The following is a 16,836-nucleotide window of genomic DNA, read 5'->3' as shown; positions in this document are numbered from 1 at the left end:
ATCATCTACGACAATATCCACCGAGGAGTCACTTGTGACCAATTAGAAGCGAAAATCAACATTAACTCTAGCTACAATAATTCCATTAAAATTGCCATGCATAGAATTTGCTTCATTTCATGTTTGAAATAAGGACCTCTGACAGAACGTTTTTTTCTTGTTTCAAGCCATTCCATTCCCTAATGTACGTCTTGTCATGCCTGCTTTTAAAAACGCGTGGGTGAACAAAATCAATGTTCACGCCTTACGATTGTATGAAAACATAGCTTTTAGATTGTGTAAGTCATTTGAATTCTGTACTCTTGATGCTGTGATTGTATGAAGTAAAGCATTAATAACAAAGTCACCCTCCGACAGCACGCTCGGTTTGGCGTTTCAGAGCACACGAGGCGAATTCCATCACAAAGCGTGCTGACAACTATAGCGGCATTATAGAGCTAAGGTACGCGGTTAAATAGCAATGAATAAAAAGCCAAGCCAGTATTTACACAAATCCTCGATGGCTAAGCTGAGATTGCCTCTCCACCTTTCCCAATCAGTATTTTGTCACAAGGCTCATTTCATTGCCTTCTTTCTAATGACATTGTGAAAACATTGCGATACCCTACGGTTTTAGAATGAAGAAACATTGAGCGGCCGACAATTGAAGTCTCACACCACGTGGCTTGAATGCAACGATACTCTCAAACTAACGCTTTAATCACGAGTTTACTTCACCTTTACCTTAAGTCTGTTGATAATCCATGTTGACGACATTTCAAAATGCATGCAATTTGGTTCTTTGGTGGCAGTTACGTTTCTGTTCTTTATAATGTGTGTTGCCCTCGCAAAGGTCTGTGAGAAGCTATTCAGGAAGCCCAACCAACAAGGTATCCTGCAGGGGTGTTCACCGTCTAAAAGCTGTAACTGGGAACGTGTAAACACTTCTTTCCCTCCATATTCAGATTTGCTCAAACGATATTTTACGGTGTCTTTTTACAGGCGGCGGAAGGGAGCCTGCAGTCGACGTTACGGGTAAGAATTTGTACTCACGATCAACTCTGAAGAAGAGTATGATAATGATGCCGTTGGAAATAAAGCATATACATTTTTTCAACCCAGGAATGAGAATAAAATTCCCCTAATATACTATCACTGTACATCACATATTTTTGAAAGAAGCTACAAATTGATGAACCATGATCTGCTTTCGCAATCGACGCTCTATTCACTTTAAACAGAACCTGATTTCCATCATCTCTCAATTCCTGTGAGTCACATAGACGGTCTGTACATGTCAAGAAGTGTTAATACTGAGCAAAACCGAGCTTACGAGTGCTTTCAATGTTTATTTTCCAAGTTTTAAGTGAAAATGCATCATTTCGAGGAGAGATTGCCGATCTGAACTGCTCTCTTGAGAATTAAAAACATTCAATATGTACAGCGAGAGCTTAATCTATGGAAATACTTTTTTTGGTCAGCTTTAATTTCATGATAAAAAACTCTTTTTCATTTGCAGGATTCCCAGTCTCCTGCAACGATTACTACATGCGTACCGTTGCAACAGGCACGTCTCCAGCCGATGGCATCTACACGATCAACTATAGCGGAAACGAACTCAAGGTATATTGTGACATGTCCAGGCATGGTGGTGGCTGGACTCTGGTGCTGACATCCACCAGCGATTCGTCATTCACTTCCCTGCCTAATTTATACGAAGTCAACACTGCCTCTCCCTCCCTGACGAACGTGTACTCCATTCTGAGCAGGGCAGATGGCATTAAGAAGGGCGCCACAGGCGATAAAATAATGGTGGGTAGGACAGGGTTGTCAGGTAACTGCAACCACTTGAAACAAAAGAATTCTTTCGTGAATATTTTCACCTTTATCCTTTGTTTGTTCGTTGTTGTTGTTGTTGTTGTTGTTGTTGTTGTTGTTGTTGATGATGTTGCTATTGTTGTTGTTTTATCTCATAAAGTTACCTTCAATAATTATGTAAAAGTTGGGGATATTTGAATTTTGTAACTATCGGGTCATTATTGATTAGTTCATATAAACGTCATATGCGTTTGTGTAATGGGAAACAAATAAGATACCTGTACGACGACTTGATCGAGTTTTGCTTTCTTCGTCTGTTATATCGATGTATTTGTAACACGTTCAATGGTCTGAATTAACCCTTTGAGTGCCGTGATTTTTCCCACCAAAATTTTAATGCAACATTTTACCATTTTTTATGAATTTTTCTGTATTGTTTTTGATAATTTTGAACAAAATGGACATTACATTTCATTGACTATAGTTTTTTATCAAAAATTTGGCAAAAATCTGAAAAAAATTGACTAGGGTATATTTTGCAAACGTGACAAAAATTGACTTTGGCGCTCCAAGGGTTAAACCTCCCGGGCCAACACTTCAACGTTACTTTTGTCTCTTCGATACTGACCTGCTGCTACGGGCAGGTCAATATCAGCATGGGGACTTTGTGATATTCCCCTCTCTGCCTCGCCTGAAGGTATCACAGTGAACATCTGCCATTGGAAGTATGTCCAATCAATTAGCTCGAAATGCACTCCATTACTTTGGGCATGGCAATTTGCACGCTGCGATCGACTGACACGGGTGTCGACACTATCCAATTTTACGGTCTACGACCTTAGCTGGAGACCAATTCATTTCACTTTGAACGCATCTTCGGATCGCAGTATAAATCGACCTTTTCTTCAGGCCCCGAAGGAAGCAGCCGAGTAACAATAAAAAGATGGCGTCACTCGTGGGACATTTGATAATTGACAACTGTCTCATAACGCCCGCTTGTAAAGAGTGTTCAATTTTCCGCACATTGGCAACATATTGAGCGCAATTATGATGCAGGGTTCACGCAACCTTCAATGAAAGACGTAATCATTAAAGGGTGCGTAGCAATGTCATTTCTGAGAAATCGCGTGTAGACTGAAGTTATTCCGAGCTATTCATTTTGACGGTCCTCGGCTTACGTTTATTGATTTGTACGTGTTTAAGATTGAATACATTCTTTACAGAAATACTTTAGTATAAGTCTGTTCTGAAGTGTTTGCTGCTGGTGTTGATGCGAAAAAGTTCCTCGCTTACGTGTGTTGGGATTATTCTGAGTGCCAATTTTAAAAATGGTTCCTGTCTCTAAAGTCATACGCGTCTCGTAATTGAGTCTTAAACTTTTATAAAAACTTTCCTCAGTGAAACTTTCAACCATTCTTTTTCAAAATCAAGCATTAAAATCGGGGATCACCATGCAAATTGCGGTACTATGGAAACAAATTACGTAACATATACCGATATTTGAAATCCAAAATGGCCGCCATCCCTGTGTTAACTCTATGTAGAAAAATATACTCCAAGAGCTTTGCAATGAGCCCCACAAGTGGTAGACAACTAAAGAATTGTTGAAAGTGAGAGTCCGAATATATGTCCCCTCTACGCATTTACGTCATTAATTGAATTCCTCATAATTTTTCTCAACTTGCTGTCTTTAACAATGTATGCATAACTGACAAAATTTCGCCCAATGCATTAGAATTACAAAACTGCACGTGACGATCAATGACTAATCAAACTGTCATTATATGTACATGATACCAAATTTCTCCTTTTCGTGAATGCATGCGTTGTCTGAATGAGGACCTATGAAAAGATCAGCTGAATCGGTTGTAGGTAGGCCACTTCTTGCATTGAGACTGAAACATTTTGCCCAATTAAAGCCCAATTAGCTGTATCGTTTTCCATTTTACATACCCAAAAAATGCCATCAATTCTTCGGTGATATGTTTTAAGCCATACAGTTTTTTAAAATGTCACTATTTTAAGCCTTGGCGATGCATTGGTTTGTAACATTCAGGTGCTTACACATATATTTGCGACGGCCATATCTGAGATGTAGCTCCAAAATTGTTTATTTGTTAAATCAAAGTTGTGCGTTCGCCGCCAATATTAGAAAACGTTTTGCGATCATACTTCGGTAAGCATTTTTACGTAAATTGTTGCACTGGAGAAAGTTGGGGCAAAACGTTTTTGTTTCACTTTTGAGGCGCATACTACCTTAATGTCGGAATGTGAAATAATCAATAATTAATTATTCACAAGATAAATTGCAATTATTGACGTGCAAAAAGTGTAATAGCTTCATAGACTGGGTGACTGGTCTTACAAACTGATGTCAGAAAAGAAAGGAAACTTTCATTACCATTGTCTTCAATACGCCTTCGTCAGAGCTTCTAGATTTTGCAATGCACGATCATGATCGTCTCTTGAAAACAAATGAAGGATGAGACAGAAACCATCAACTTGAAGTCGGTTTTATCTATGGCTATCAAAAGTAGACAGGTTAACTTCGTTCTGTGAGAGGTTTTAAACCTCATGAAATGCAATCACCTTTTTAATGGTCTTGAATATTCTTGAATCTTCTGCAATTACGGGGCTACCGTGCTTATCTATCCGTGCAATTGAAACATAAATTTATTTTATTGCAATCGTTCTGTCTGTCCATGGTCTATGGTCTGTCTGTCTGTCTGTCTGTCTGTCTCTCTCTCTCTCTCTCTCTCTCTCTCTCTCTCTCTCTCTCTCTCTCTCTCTCTCTCTCTCTCCTCTCTCTCTCTCTCTCTCTCTCTCTCTCTCTCTCTCTCTCTCTCTCTCTCTCTCTCTCTCTTCGATATCGTCGGCAACTACGGAGCTATCGTGCGTGTATCTATCCATGAAATTGAAGTATAATATTATTTTATTGTCCATTTTTGTCACCATGGATAAACTAATGTGGTATTTTTTTCAAAATGTCTTAAAACAGTTTACTAGCTTGTCATGTGTTATTCGATCCGACGAAGGACAAAAAGACGGAAAATAGATCAGCTTGCATGGATACTATTAGCCTAATAATATCCATGTACATAAATTCACACAATCATTACCTGATCGTGAGGTAACACTGACATTCTTTACGAATCTAAGCACAGACTTATGCTATCAACGAATATTTTAAAAGGTGGAACAAAAGGAAAAACAAACGAAAAAGCTAAAAAATGTCGATTGCTACTGCGGCTTAAAACTGATTCCAAACAACATAATGAACAAAATAAAACACACAATCATGCCGCCTTATAGACCATCAAACAAAATCGTGACGTGTTTCCGAGAATGAATGTAGAGCTGGAGTGAATATCACCGCAAAACGCTTATATCTCTCATCGTCAATTTGATTAATAAGCCGTTGTCGTCATCAATTAGGTTATTACGCGACCTTTTTATTCTGAACCTTATCATCGGAACTGCGTACGTTACACCATATTCGATTCGATTCGCTGTGTCCACGCACGTGGACTGTGAACAAGGCTATGACTGCACATCAGTCCTTTCAGCGCCAACCTGGCACTCAGTCCTAGCGTGTCCTACAGCAGTGTTTGATCTGTACAAAGGAAAATACACGTGACAGAGTAAATTGAAAGCAAAAGAATGGTTAAATCATAATTAAGGTAGAACGCACCTCGGGGACGGACATTCTGACTCTCAATCTTCTACAATTCTCTTCTGATATACCACATGTGGCGGTTCATTTTAAAGCTCTTGTTGAAAGATAACTTTTCACCGTCTTAGTTTTTCGAAATTCGAAAATTTTTATTTTTCTCCATAGAGTTAACACAGGGATGGCGGCCATTTTGAATTTCTAATATCGGTAAATCTTGGGTAATTTGTTTCTCTACTACAAAAATTTGCACGGTGACCCCCTATTTTTATTCTTGATTTTGAAAGAGAATGATTAAAAGATCCCTTGAGGAAAGTTAGAGCAAAAGTTTAAGTCTTTCACTTTCGAGGTGCATACTACCTTAACCATTTGACTCAACACCTTCCGTTTTAAAGCTCCAAACGCTGCAGCTTTGACGTATTCTGAATTAAATTTTTCGTTCTTACTCGGTCGTGAAATGCCTTTTTCGGTCTACACCAATAGTCATGTTCAAATACCTGATGTTCGTTTTGTCGAGAAAATCCGTAAGTCTGCAATGGCCAGTGTTATTGCTGAAAGAAACGTCGTGTCTCCATGCAGCCGACTCAAACAAATCATTCGTCTCAATTAATGTTGTCATGTAATAGGTTGTATGCCCCCGAGTGTATTATTGTGCATTCTATCTAAATGGCAATGTGTTAGGACAGGCAGAGAAAACTTATCTTTGAACGAGCAGATACCATACAACATGTTAATACAGATGAAATGACACTGTGGTCGACATTAAAAACACATGTTTGGTTATGTAGGAGGACGACAGTCAATAAACGAAAATAATTTTTTACGACATCATTTTTAAAAGAGTACATTTCTGTTGTTCGAGTTTGTGTGATGTTCATAAGCAAATAATTTTGCAGATTCTAAAAATATTCGCCGCTTTTTCGCACTCGATTTCAATTAAATTGATCAAGACATTTCTCCTATATTCGTTTCCCAGTATCGCATAGAGGCCTTCGAACTTGGACGTTATGGCGGCATTTGGGAAATGCCAATAAATTACACGTTTGTCTCTACTGCTCCGGACCAGCCTTCCACCTTGGTTCAAAAGTTTGACGAATGGACACCTAGCGTAAATTCAGTGCAAGACATCGTCCCGTGGATTTATGTCGGAGCTGAGCAGTACCTGACCACGAATGACGACATCGCCAACGACAACTTTTGGGGCACACTAGCCTGCGTGATGTGCTATGCCTACGCTGGTTACCCTGCCAACATGGATCCAACGCCGTGGATGAACCCAGAAATGCCCGTACCGGGGATCATCTGGTATTGGATGAAAGAATACCGTGATAGTGAGTCAAGTGTCCCTACTCAACTGTAAAGTGGATGTTACAAAACTAAAATAACTGCATGTATTGAACTCATAATTATGTTATAGGTAGAAGCATGCAGATAAGAAACATGACGACAAAAATTGGCCGTGGCTTTCTACTGATACATGTATATATCGCTGTTCTGTGCAATTACATCACATGGTGAAGGGGAGACCTGTACTATACAGTTGCTATCACAAATATGCCGATGATCCGTAACTGAAAAGTTCCCGCTTTTTAAAGTAATCCTTACTCTTCCCTTCACAATTATTTACAGTACCCGAATCGCAGTGCAGTGAAGATGGCGCCCGCTTCGATCATTGGAAGACAGTTTCAAACGACAAAGTGAGGTTGAGCTTTGCATTATTTTTATTTTCCGATTTTGAATATCTGACGATACTCCCCTGGTCACATCTCACCATTTGAAACGTATTGAAGTACTTTACGAACAGAAGTACCGTCAGATTAGAAGTTGAAAACGTTCATGTCGGAAGTGCGTATTACCTTAAAATCCTTCTCCCTGCCAAGTTCATATTTCACCATCAGGTCAAGTTGGTTAAAACTAGTGAAGCACAACACGTCCAATACGGTGCATTTTAATAAAATATTGACTATTTGAAGACCCTTGAAAATATAGATTTCGTAAACATGAGTTGACCAAGCCAAGAGGTAAGAGTGAAAATACATATAGTTTTGGCTCAATGCCACTGTTTACTGACTTGGCTAATGGGGTCCCTCGCAACCTTTCTGGTTCTGGCGACTGCCTCCCTTTAGGGCGAAGGGGAAGGGCGCACAAACGGTTTTGAAGTGAGACTGATGATTGCATCCCTGTCGCTTATTGTCCTGCTCATGCGTTCATAATTTGCGAAGACACGATAATTTTTGTGGCACTAAGAATTTTACATCCTTATCAAACACCACTGATACATAATACCAGTGAGACCCAAGAAAAAATACGCAGCAAATATTTCATCGGCTGATTGATTATTAATCCACTAATACTACACGTCACATTCCGAAAGCGTCACAGTCAATGTCCGGTTATAGCTGGAACTCTGTGATCGACTTGTCTGCCTGTTTCCATGTACAAAAGATATGTCACAGGACAGGTATTGATTTGCAACAAAGTCGACATTGTGTAAAATGCCCGTGGGAGAAAAATAACACCTCGAGTAACAAAATTTGCCCGCCAAAACGAGCAGACGACATGGTGAATTGATATGTATGTACCCTATTCACAAAGATAGGCAAGAAAATAGACATGAGTGTCATTACTCGTAAGATTTGAAAGAAATCAATAATTTTATCATTATAATCGAATATTGCGATGATCATGCAATGTGAGATAAATGTCTCGATGGGATACGGAAGACGCCTTGTTTCCATTAAGAAATTTCAGATGAGACCTTGTTAACAAGGAATTATCGCCTTTCTGGGCAGCCATTTCCCTAGGGTCGATATTTTACAGCTTGGTTTCCACGAGATGAAGCCTTTATCCGGCTATAAACTTCCCTCAATATCGTTTTCTCACGTTTTCTATCATTCAGATGAAGGGAATCAATGACACTCTAACTTTGTATAAAAGACTTGTGGGGCCATTCAATTTTCCTTAATTTGTCGCTTTCAGGATAATACACTACTTGTGACGACAAAACGATAAAATTTTAGGTATATGTGTATGTTACTTTACTGTATAAAAAAATCGTAAGCTCCTTTTGCCAACTCCCCGAGGGTGAAGTTCCCGCATTTGGCAATCAAAACAACATTGCAGACTCGTGATAGTTGTTTGGCAAAATGCTGACGAATTTTAATTTTTTTACTCGCCCAAGGAAACATTTCTTTCCATGGCACTTGTTCGACCTGAGGACATCGAATTACCCTGGGAAACAGCCTGGAAGGCGTTGACAATCACGACCACGTACACGTCTGAGGATTGCCTGCCTATGGGTATTGATGACTTGGTGTTGGTTTACCGAGTACTGCGAGCTGTATCCAAAGCAGATTTGACAACGGCGAGTGATGTGTTAGAGCCACTCACAAAGGTAATTGTGGAAAATTTGTATTCAGAGGATGATTACTGTTTCCTTTTCTTTAAATTGTGACTAGAACGTTGAATCAGAATATTTGTGTAAGCCCCGTTTAACGGTGCATGTGTAACGGTGCACAATACGAAGAACAATGGTGTTTATGAGGTTTAAAATGCCCTACTAATTGATATGGCCAACGTGTAAATCACGCCGGGTGTTCTGAACGCCAAAAACTGAGGAGACCAACATTGTCATTTATTCCCCATTTGACTCTCCCCGTTGCGAAATATTGACGACCACGAGGTTTACCCGAAGCTAAAGGACCAACCTTAAACCACACAATTTGACTATAATGTCGTTGTTGTTTGTTTGCTCTCCCACTCCACTGTCAATATTTGCTCTAACAATTACAAAAATCTTGAGCTCATTTATCACGTCTTTGGAACAACGTACATGACCCACTCAGTTCCGTTAATACAATCAATCTAATACATACTTATATGTCAACCCGACAGAAATGTCACCAATTCCTTCTTTATTCCGTAATATACTCTACTTTTGCCTTCGTTGATCGGAAATAGACAAACAGCTAAAGTGCCCAAGAACGCCATCAGATTGAGTCAGTGTACGCAGGAAGTAATGACGAGTCGGCTACGTGGGTACGCGCGATAGAGATATGCCACTATCAAAGTTTTCCGTCAATTTCGTTTGTCGTCTATGGACGATAATATGTATCAAGTTTAACCTGAGAAAAAGTGAGCTCAGCGTTCCCTATTGACGAGATACATATTATTGTTTTTTAATATTGCTGCAGACGCCTTTCCAAGATACCCATGAATTGTCTGCACGGGTCCTAAGCAAAGGATGCAATGAGTTGCTGTACGCAGCCAAATAATAGATTTACATGTCGTAACATTGACATTCTTGTTTATGTAACTTGTTCCAGAACTTTTTGAAGACGGCAAGTCGACTGCTGAACGTAAACAACCGTCAGGAATGGCAAAGAGGGAGAAAGGTGAGTTGTTATTCAAGAATTCTTTCTCTCGCAGCCGGAGTGGCATTGCCGATATGAGCTGGGACAGTGCGATATAGCAAGGTCGCCATTAATTTTAGTCTGTCCACACGTCAAGATGTGACCGAAAAATAAAAGTGATCGGAATTCATCGTTAACGTTGCTTAGACACTGCGTCTTTCTCAGACAAATATGAAATCTGTTAATGTCAGATATCTCGATCAATACTCACGCTTACTAATTAAGCAGCCGCTGCCGTATTTTGGAATCAAAGACCCACAGTTTGGGTTATTTAACAAGATTTATCATGGACACTGTATTTGAAATTAACGTAATCGAACCTGGCAGATTTAAATGAGTTTATGGTTTCGACGAGCACCTGTAAACAAAGTCAGTGTCGTTAAGCCTTAACCTTTAAGAAATTCGTCACTGCTTGAAAAAGCCACTCCTTTGGAATTTCTCGAATGGAATTTTTTTGAGAACAAAGAGAATTTTTATTATAAATCATGGAAAAGTGGTACGACTTCAGGTTTATAATACGATGTTTGCATAACCCGTCATTTCATAGATGATGGGGCCAACCGTTGTCTTGGACACTATCGACGAATTTGCCATGAAAGTTGCAGATTCCATGATGCCAAACACCAGTGTGAATGCAGAAACTTACAACATACGTAAGTGAGAGAGAGAGATAGATAGAGAGACAGACAGACAGACAGACAGACAGACAGACAGACAGACAGACAGACAGACAGACAGACAGAGGGAGGGAGGGAGGGAGGGAAGGAGACAGATAGAGAGGGGAGGGAGGGAGGAGGGAGACAGTGACAGACAGGTAGACAAAGACAGACAGACAGAGATACAGAGGGGAGGGAGGGAGGGAAACAGACAGACAGACAAAGATAGACAGACAGACAGATCGTCAAATGCTCTTTCTTGTAAGCTATTTCAGGTGAAATATTCACTGTTATATTCAGTCTGCGGTTTTTTGAAACACTTCATAAGTGGATGCAATTTGTATGAGAGGCTAAACACTCGTTCAAAGTAACCACGACTGAGCATTTGACACAATGCAGTTGCAGGAGAACGTGACCTACGATCATAGACACATAATCCACCTTTCTAAATGTTAATTTCTTGGGGTATTCGATTCTCATATTCCCGAAGAAGACGTTTGCATTCAGTTTCGATTTGGCAAGATTGAATGATCATTTGTTTAATAAGCCTTATGAAGAATCCCAGGGTTCTCAAAGCTCAGAGCAAATAAGAAAAATTGTTTTATTATTATCATGTTATAAGGATTGTCCATCATATCGATAACACTACTTGAGGCCAGCGAATATGGCCTAAGATTCCCAGAGTTGGACGACATGGACGATGCTGACAGACAAGATAATGGAGGATGGGTCAGTGCGTCGGCAGATAGTATACAGGAACTCTTGGAATATTACAATGGTAAGTTGACACCATGTTGCTGGCATTGGCTTCCTTAAAAGAATGTCCTGCGTCGTTTCTTAGTTTTACGGGAAAAGAGTTGATGATATTTGGTATGTCTATGTGGTAAAATCCATTTGACCCTTTGGTGAAAATTAATGCTTTGCCATGCTCATTATCCAGATGGTGTATCAAATGTAATCCACAACACTGAGATGTGCTATATGAAATAGTATGAAACGCAAAGAGTCATGCGCAGGCCACACCTGTAGCAACGCACAGTTTTTAACGTTTGTAACGTTGGCGAAATTATCCTGTCGGGTTAGTGGAATTTTCCAGTCTTTGTCCCCTGGATTCAAAAACTCCGCGAAAATCATCTGCTCTACAGATTTCTCTCCAATCTAAATTACGAAACGTAAAAGATATATTACCCCATGATCTAATCTTTAAAAATGGTTCGCAAATAACGGTCCCTGGAAAATATGAAAACTTCATTTACAAGATTTGCACAAAGATATAAATTGTGAAAGCACCAGACCTTAGACCTGTAGTGATATTCTCTCGAAACTTAATTAAGCAGGCGTAACTTTCCTGGAACGTGTCGTGTCCCTATACATTCGAAGTAAAAAAGCCTCAAATCACCGATAAACAGTAGTAAACTGCGCCTAGGAGATAGATATTCGAAATCTCAAATTTTCAAAATTCTTTCTGGTCTACCACTTGGGGGAACTATTTTTAAGGCTTTAAACTGGGCAAAAACCATCTTAGTGTTTCGAAAATCGAAAATTTAATTTTTCCCGACACAGGCATGGCCGCCATTTTGAATTTCATATATCGGTAAATGTCAGGAAAGTTGTTTCTCTAATACCAAACTTTGCACGCACGGTGACCCCGATTTTTATTCTTGATTTGTAAAGACTGTCTTTCACTTTCGAGGCACATACTACCTTAAACACATTTGTGCTCTCCATTCCCCTCCACCTGTCGCAACGGGGATAAGTGCGACCGATTAAATATAGATTAAAAAAACAAGGAATACAAAGCTAACCAGTTTTCGACCGGGGCGGCAATAAATTCTGATATTTCTCTTATTACATTGGCTGTGAGCTCAGGTGTTTCCATGGATTTCATTGGAAGAGGACGTACTAATTCACACGATAAAAATTACTCGATTCAAAAATAAAATATATATGGTAGGTGGCCACAGACGCGTTTACGGTTCATATTGTTTGCATTTGGCTTAAAGATTTAGTCAATAAATGTGACACAAGTCTACTTCGAAAGCGGAGATGCAACTTCTGCTCAACTACTGAATCTCTGTTACCAACCTCCACTACTGACCACTTATAGCAACATCATATTTCTTCCTGTGTCTTCATAGAGAGCAAACCCTTTGCCTCTACGGCTGTCTATTTGCACTTCATTCCCACTACTTTGTTATGTGCATTTGAGGAAAAAAATAGAGCTGTCTCTACTAGTAGTCAGCGCGCGCATCATGTGAATGCCTTCACTTGAACCCCTTTACTTCTGTTCCTGAGGAGAAGAGATCGACGATAAAGAAAATGAGCTATTCAGGTATTAAAGTCACAAGATGCAGTACCAATTCCCCCACCATCCAAATAACCGGAATCTAAAACAACACATGAAAATTAACAATTAATTATATGAAAAACAGACTCTGACTGAACTTATCGTCGCCCCATTTTAGGGGAAGTCATGACCAGAAACAGTCTTTCGTTTTTCTTTAATCTTTCTTCCCCTTATTTTAGTGATTTTAGTAAAATTAATAGTTTTAATTCCTTACGTAAAACATCAGCTGCTCACGACCAATTTACCAGACAAGTAAAATCGATTTTTTCCTTACTCCGACTTCCCTCAGCACCCCTCATTAAGAACGATGTCCACTTAATCATAAGACAGCTGTAAACACTTTCTACAGTAAAATAGTCGGGAAAATATCTAACCTTAAAGAGCTTTGCATGGTCTGTCAGTAACCGTGCTATAACAAAGGTGTTTTAACAGCGCTCTTTATTTCAAGACGATCGCTTAGCAGTCATTCATCATAAGTACGTAATTGCCTTCTAACGGTTGATCTAGGGTACTCGTCGTAGTCACAGAAATTTTATGATGCTGCGTTCAAAACCACTTATGCAAATCAGTCTATAATGGAAGTCGGTGAGTCTTAAAAAAACTCCCTCAAATGGTGTTCACCGTGCTATGTGGTTTTGCCTCAGCGTTATCGACACCTATGCACGGAGAACTCAGTAATCCAATAGTTGTTGTTGTTGCTGCTGCTGCTGTTTGTGTTGTCACTTGCTAAAAAAATGTAAAGGACATTTTTAGCTGCGGTGTCAATCACACGTTAACATTCGGCCTTAGACTCAATACACGGCACTTCTCGCCACGGAAGCCAAATCATTTCAATTATGATGGTGTTCCTTTACAAATATTTGCAACCGTGACGGTATCAATATGATTGAAACAAGTTAGTGTTCATTAATTTTATTTTATTTTATTTGCAAATAACAACACAAACAACAAAAACAGATTACTAAGTTCCCTGTGAATCGTGTTAAGTTTTCACTTTTTTATCCACATCGATGACACCTTTATGAAGATATGCTTGAAAGTTTCATCTGGAATACGTAACTGAAAGCGCTAACACTGCGTTATACAAAATCGATTTACCATACAAATACGTGCCAAGCTTAGGAAATAAGATTGATAGAAAAGTTAGTGAAGAGATCGCCAACGCGCGTCATATCTCACAAAACCTGATCAAAAACTTCTGAAGCATGTGTTTTTCATCATCAGTCTGTCGAAATCAGATATCGTCGCTCGTCTCTGAATAATCTGTTAAGACATATTAACCATTTGACATTTTCATCATGGAGGATTTATGCAATTGTTTATGTCACCAAATTACGTCCTTGTCTATATAATGTGTTTGCCTTGTTTCATTCGCCAACTAACCAAAGCTTTGCTGCAAAGGCGAGGCAATCAAACCTCTGCGGAGACATGCCAACCAAATACCCTGCGATATCCCCTGCTGTCACTTCATTTTTGAGACAGCGCCCCCTTTTGCCCTATTGCAAATTCTCTCACCGGGGAAAAAGTTTCTGACGCGCAATTATTTTTATTAAATATTCGCATTCGTATGGACATGAAAACTTTCTTTTTATTTCTCTCCGAAGATTTAGAGTTTCACTCGTAAATACTTTAAGACAGACTTCTTGAGCAAATGAAAAGAAATTGTTGATATATGTAAGATTCTGTTTTGAGTAAAATCCCGACATTGGTAGCCGTCTCCGTGTTTATCGGCACACTTACTGCGTCAGGTTGACATAGAGAAGGTAATAGCTTGGCTTTTGACAAACAAGAATCTTCACCTGCTCCATATTAATTATGTTTTTTTCTTGAGCGCCGGCGATGATAGATGAATAACCTGATTAATCTGTTTGCCCGTCAGCGGGTTAGCAAAGCTGCTCTGCCATGAAAATAATCAGTTACATTTCTTCTACAGCTTTTTATTTTTTCACCGTAATTTCTGAAAATGTTCATGCCTTTTATATTTTTACTATGATAAAGGTTTTGTTTTCATGACTGCTGCATGAACTTGCATTCAGGCATGTCTGATTAAACACATTGTTTGAACACTGTTAAAGATATACAATCACCTGTAATGTTAATTTGCCCATATATGGTCAAAGGGGTGTTCCTTGGTAGTCAAAATGCCCATGTGAGGGCGCTGTTTTTAAAAAGCGGCCACTCGCTTAAAATCTGTGGTTGGTTAGATTTTCTCTTTCCATGGTGACTGTGGCAAAATTGGAACAGGTGACAGTATACCTTTAACAGCTACCTATTTTCAAGGAATACTTTATTGAACTGTCTATGTAACGTAGTCTAAGCATTTGATTATGATTATTCCCACAGTAACATGTTGAATACTGCACAACTCTAAAATTATTAGGCTCTCAGGTCGTATAGGGCCAATGAAAATAGCATGGTAATGATATAACGTGACAACTTCAACATTGGTGATTGATAGCACATGATGAAAAGTTGCAGACATCTATCTAATGTCTTGACACTTACTCCATCTGTTACGATGTCTCAGTAAATTGGGCTGCATGTAGTACACAGTTGCAAGAAATTGAGAATAGCATTTGTCAGCAACAGCTTTTGTAGTTGATTTCAAGGCGTCACTTTCATCTTCATATCAGTGACACCCTTGCTCTAGTTTTGTAAATAATCCAGGATTACGTCATCAATCTGCAGTATATGCTCAAATTGTTGCATACTGATGGTAAGATTGTAATCATTAAAAGGATAAATCCATCATTTGCAGTGACTTAGCCCGTGGTAACAAAATTGAAATTTCAGCCTCTTCTCTCCGTTTTGATCACATAGAGAAAACCCAAATTGCGATGATCAGTCTGTTGTACACCAACATTACCGAATTACTGAAGTATGACGTGAGTGGCGGTGATGTCTTTAGCGACCCAGACAACGTCATTTTCGGTGAAAATGTCATCTCCACGTCATGGCGGATAAATGAGGCACAAGTCAACATACCAATCGTGTATCAGTTACCCCTTCAAATGCACGTATGTATGGTTCGATACACTCTGGTCTTTTCATTTCAACCTTAAGTCTGTCTTCTTTCTGACACAATAAATAGAATCCGAAAACAAAATTTCGATAGACGTCATAGTTGAGGGCGCCATGCCACGCCTGATCACGTTAATGAACGAATGTAATACCTGCAATCCCTTCCCGTTGCGTATCTGTTCGCGTCTTCCATTGTCCATGATCATTGTTCTTTGATATTTAATTTGTTTTAATTTTACAGGAAAGTCAAATCCTTGACAACGAGGAAGAAAGATTGTCCGTCTGCACTTTCTTAAAGTTTTCGAATGTGTAGGTATTTTTTATTGTTTATTGCTATTGCATGCAACATCGTGCGGGTGATTGTCATTTCTGACAAATACTGCTTTCTGTCATGTTCAATGGTTGCAGGTCTGAACCAGGTGTTGGTTTTACTGAGTGGTCATCGTATGGATGTCAGGTCAGCCGGTCAAGCAGCGTCAGCATCCAGTGCAACTGCAACCACACCACCAACTTTGCTGTGCTCATGCGCGTCGTCCCATTCGAGGTACATAAACGCCACTTTTTACCAATTTATGAATGAAACAAAATATGAGAAGTATCTTTCCTTCTTTGAAAGATTGGTCTGTTTGTCTTTTCTTATTGTTCCTTTTGCTTTTACGGATATATTGATGAAGTGCCACAAATCTTGGCGACAGGAAACAAAAGTACGTTTGTTGAATCATGGTTAACTGTATTATGAAATAATATATCAGAAAAATTGAAATCACATAAACACACACGTTTTATCGTGATCGATATGTCAATCTTAACTGGCAAGACATAACATACACTTTGCATTCTCATTTAAATTTTTCTTTGACTTTCATAGCGCCCCCAGTGTTCGTCATTCAAACAAGAAGACAGCATCCACTCCACTCTTAACATTCTAACGTT

General features: G+C 39.3%; 1 protein-coding gene across 3 annotated transcripts in view; it reads left to right on the top strand.

Moving 5' to 3' along the window:
- LOC139131806 (adhesion G protein-coupled receptor L4-like) overlaps positions 1-16,836 on the top strand; it is a 49,424-nt gene that overhangs the window by 16,740 nt on the left and 15,848 nt on the right. For all 3 annotated transcript variants that reach the window (XM_070698078.1, XM_070698079.1, XM_070698077.1), the window contains exons 3-13: positions 982-1,014; positions 1,499-1,791; positions 6,444-6,798; positions 7,097-7,164; positions 8,649-8,861; positions 9,793-9,861; positions 10,427-10,532; positions 11,158-11,313; positions 15,703-15,899; positions 16,145-16,212; positions 16,312-16,447. In XM_070698078.1, the coding sequence (XP_070554179.1) occupies positions 982-1,014; positions 1,499-1,791; positions 6,444-6,798; positions 7,097-7,164; positions 8,649-8,861; positions 9,793-9,861; positions 10,427-10,532; positions 11,158-11,313; positions 15,703-15,899; positions 16,145-16,212; positions 16,312-16,447 (1,694 nt within the window). The remainder of the gene's footprint in view (positions 1-981; positions 1,015-1,498; positions 1,792-6,443; positions 6,799-7,096; positions 7,165-8,648; positions 8,862-9,792; positions 9,862-10,426; positions 10,533-11,157; positions 11,314-15,702; positions 15,900-16,144; positions 16,213-16,311; positions 16,448-16,836) is intronic.

This window comes from Ptychodera flava, chromosome 4 (assembly GCF_041260155.1).
Source record: "Ptychodera flava strain L36383 chromosome 4, AS_Pfla_20210202, whole genome shotgun sequence".
Taxonomy (NCBI): Eukaryota; Metazoa; Hemichordata; class Enteropneusta; family Ptychoderidae; genus Ptychodera; species Ptychodera flava.
Note: the sequence above shows the minus strand (reverse complement) of the source record. Positions and strands in the feature narration are given on the sequence as shown.